The sequence below is a fragment of the Nannospalax galili genome, unplaced genomic scaffold, assembly GCF_000622305.1.
Source record: "Nannospalax galili isolate Female #2095 unplaced genomic scaffold, S.galili_v1.0 scaffold568, whole genome shotgun sequence".
Lineage (NCBI taxonomy): Eukaryota > Metazoa > Chordata > Mammalia > Rodentia > Spalacidae > Nannospalax > Nannospalax galili.
The window spans coordinates 3,488,969-3,492,074 of NW_008359441.1; the positions used below are offsets into that span (position 1 = coordinate 3,488,969).

The 3,106-nt window shown below is 46.9% G+C and overlaps 1 protein-coding gene across 2 annotated transcripts in view; it reads left to right on the forward strand.

Annotated features, from left to right (window-relative positions):
- Positions 1 to 2,498, forward strand: part of LOC103725684 (ATP-dependent RNA helicase DDX19A) — a 27,982-nt gene extending 25,484 nt beyond the window's left edge. For both annotated transcript variants that reach the window (XM_008822981.3, XM_008822980.3), the window contains exons 10-12: positions 88 to 250; positions 826 to 1,017; positions 1,425 to 2,498. In XM_008822981.3, the coding sequence (XP_008821203.2) occupies positions 88 to 250; positions 826 to 1,017; positions 1,425 to 1,486 (417 nt within the window). In that variant the 3' untranslated portion in view covers positions 1,487 to 2,498. The remainder of the gene's footprint in view (positions 1 to 87; positions 251 to 825; positions 1,018 to 1,424) is intronic.
- Positions 2,499 to 3,106: the final 608 nt, after the last annotated feature.

Here is a 3,106-nt window from a genome sequence, read left to right on the forward strand (position 1 = left end):
TCCTTTAGTTTGTGAGTCTCAGATAGTCTTCCAGACCCAGAATAGTCCCTTTAGGTGCCCACATTTCTCATGTTTGTTTCCTTCCAGACCCGCAAAACAGCTAGTTGGCTGGCGGCAGAGCTCTCAAAAGAGGGCCACCAGGTGGCTCTGCTGAGTGGTGAAATGATGGTGGAACAGAGGGCTGCAGTGATTGAGCGCTTCCGAGAAGGCAAAGAGAAGGTTCTGGTGACCACCAACGTGTGTGCCCGTGGTGAGCAGAGACTGGCCTGATTAATAAGGCTTGGGATCCCAGGCCTTGTGAGGAGGAAGATGGTGGTATTCATGGTCTCAAGGAGGTGGGTGGGATTGTCCTTTCCAAGAGAGAACGATTCTCCTTGGGTGAGGAGAGCCATGCAGAAGCCAGCAGTCCTGCCTTGGTGGAAAGAAACTCACTGGCTACCAGAACCTTGCTTTCTGGTTTCATAATTTTCTTTTTCTTTTTGAGATAGGGTCTCCCAGTAGCCCCAGCTAGCCTGGAACTCACTATGTAGATCAGGCTGGTCTTGAACTCCCAGAGAACCATGTGTCTGCCTCCCGAGTGCTGGGATTAAACGCGTGCACCACCATGCCCGGCCTATGATTTCATAGTGTTTTAAAAGCGCTTGCCAAGGTTCTATTGTCTCTGCTACAGACCTTTAGGTGTCCTTTCTAATGCCCACATCCCAGAGTTAGCCTATGTCAGGCTCAGCCTCCACTGGAAGTGGATGTGTGTAGCTGACTGTGGCTCCCATTGTCTCCTGTCCTGACTCCTCTGTCTGTGGCCCTCCCTCCAACCCCTTCCTGCAGGTATCGATGTTGAACAAGTGTCTGTCGTCATCAATTTTGATCTTCCCGTGGATAAGGACGGGAACCCGGACAATGAGACCTACCTACACCGGATTGGGCGCACAGGCCGCTTTGGCAAGAGGGGTCTGGCAGTGAACATGGTGGACAGCAAGCACAGCATGAATATCCTCAACAGAATCCAGGAGCATTTTAGTGAGTCCCTGGAGTCTGATAGGCCTGGAACCCCTTTCAGAGGGGGATGTGGGAGAGGAGAGGTTTTCCTGTGGCCCCAAGACAGGCTCTGCCCCCGCACGTGTTGCTCTCTGCTCTCCCCTCTGGATGTTCCCGGGGGGCGCACCTGCAGATCAGTGCTCCGAGACTGGAATGTCAGTTCCCCGGGAGCCAGGCCAAGGCCTGGAGTCTGACTGTTGGTGTCAGTGAGCAGGACCCTGCTGCCTGCTGCTCAGGCTCAGGAAGCACATTTTTGTAAAGGTTAGATGAAGCATCAGGCTAGCCCAAGGCCTGGCCCCTCCCAGGCTGCTGTGCTGTTCTCAGTGACTTTCTCTGTGTTTCCACGGTAAGTCCATGGTGGTCCCTCTTCAAGTCTCTTTTCCCCTCAGATAAGAAGATAGAGAGATTGGACACGGATGATTTGGACGAGATTGAGAAAATAGCCAACTGAGAAGCTTCATCAGCAACTGGCACCACCTTCAGTGCTGTCCCTTCAGGGAGACCAGTGCTTTAATGGTGTAGGCCTTGACAGGCACCTCAAAGACCAAGGCCTGAGTAGAGACTACCTACCTCATTCAGAATTACGTTTGGACTTGACAAAAATTTGTGCAAATGACAGGAAGAAATCTAAGGAAAATTTTGCATTTTGGAAAATAGTCCTCCTCTCTTCCCCCTTTCAAAGCCACAGTTTTCCCCTTTTTTATAATGTGGTTGCTGTTTATGATGGTTGGGCCCCAGACTTGCTGTCCACCCACTTTCTGATTTGATGTATTAGGACCATTCTCTGTCCTTGAATAAATGACAGGGGAAATGATGGTTCAGAGAGGCTGGGCAGGACATGGCTGTGGCCCAACTACCATTGCTAGAGCTGATTAGAGTGGCCCCAGAGACCCTGAGTGCCCCTATTGACCTCTGACTTTTCCCCTGCTCTGGGATCATCTGAAATCCAGCTGGTCCCTTGTGCCTGCTCTCTGGGGCAGAAGATGTCCATCTTCCTCCCTGGTGAGCATCTTGGCTACTTCTATGTTTTTTGGATTGGTGGAGAAGATGGAAGTTGGCAAATCAGACTCCTGAGGGAGACTGGTATATCCAGTAGACAAATCCTTTAAGGATGAAGCTTGTTTCTTCTGGTCTCTCCAGCTTCTCTAAGCCTGGTATCAATGATAGCAACTAGAAGACTGCTGACTCCGTTAGTTGTTTCTGATCTGTGGGTTTCATGCCATGTTTGGAGATGAGCAATAGTTTGGAAAGGAAGGTATGGCCAAGAAAAATATTAATTATGCTATCAGTAGACTTATGGATTACTTATTCATTCATACATTGTATGAATAAGGTCAGATGAATTCCAGTGGTACACATCATTCATTATGAGAAAGTTTAATTATAAGAAACAGTTTACTAATCATGATTTGTTAATTGTATTTTTCTGCTTATTAGACTAATATATGCTCATTTAAAAAATGTGTGTTTGTGTATGCAAAAGTGCTTTGTGTGCCCAACTTGGGCACCACTGTTACCAGCTTGCTCAACTTTTCCCCTTGTTTCCCCTTCCCTTTGCTAGAAGTACCCACTTTCATTCTGTAGAGAATGAACATTCTTACAGCACTGTGTAAGTTGATAGTGCACTTATTGGTGCGTGTTGGACAGTTCAGTAGGTCCAGCACACGTACATGTATCCCACCCTGGAAGGTAACTGTCACCCCAGTTTGTGGCCACCCCAGCATGTTTTGCCATTCCCCCACTGGTAGGGGTTTCCAGCCTGTTACAGTGACTAGCTCAGTCCTCCTCTTGAGTCCCTGTTGAGAACTGTTCCAGGACATATTCCTAGAAGTAGAATTGTTGGGTCAAAGTGTGGAAACATTACATCATAATTCACCACCAGGTAAGGCTGCCAAAATGTTTTGCCAATTTATGTTACTGCACGGACCAAAAAAAATACCTATTTCTTCTTACCTGTTTGCCAACTCTTTATTATCTAGTTTTTTTTTTTTTTTTTTTTTTTTTTTTTTTTTTTTTTTTTTTTAAAAAAAAAAGAGGACGATAAATCTTTCACTGTGATATATCAAAATAA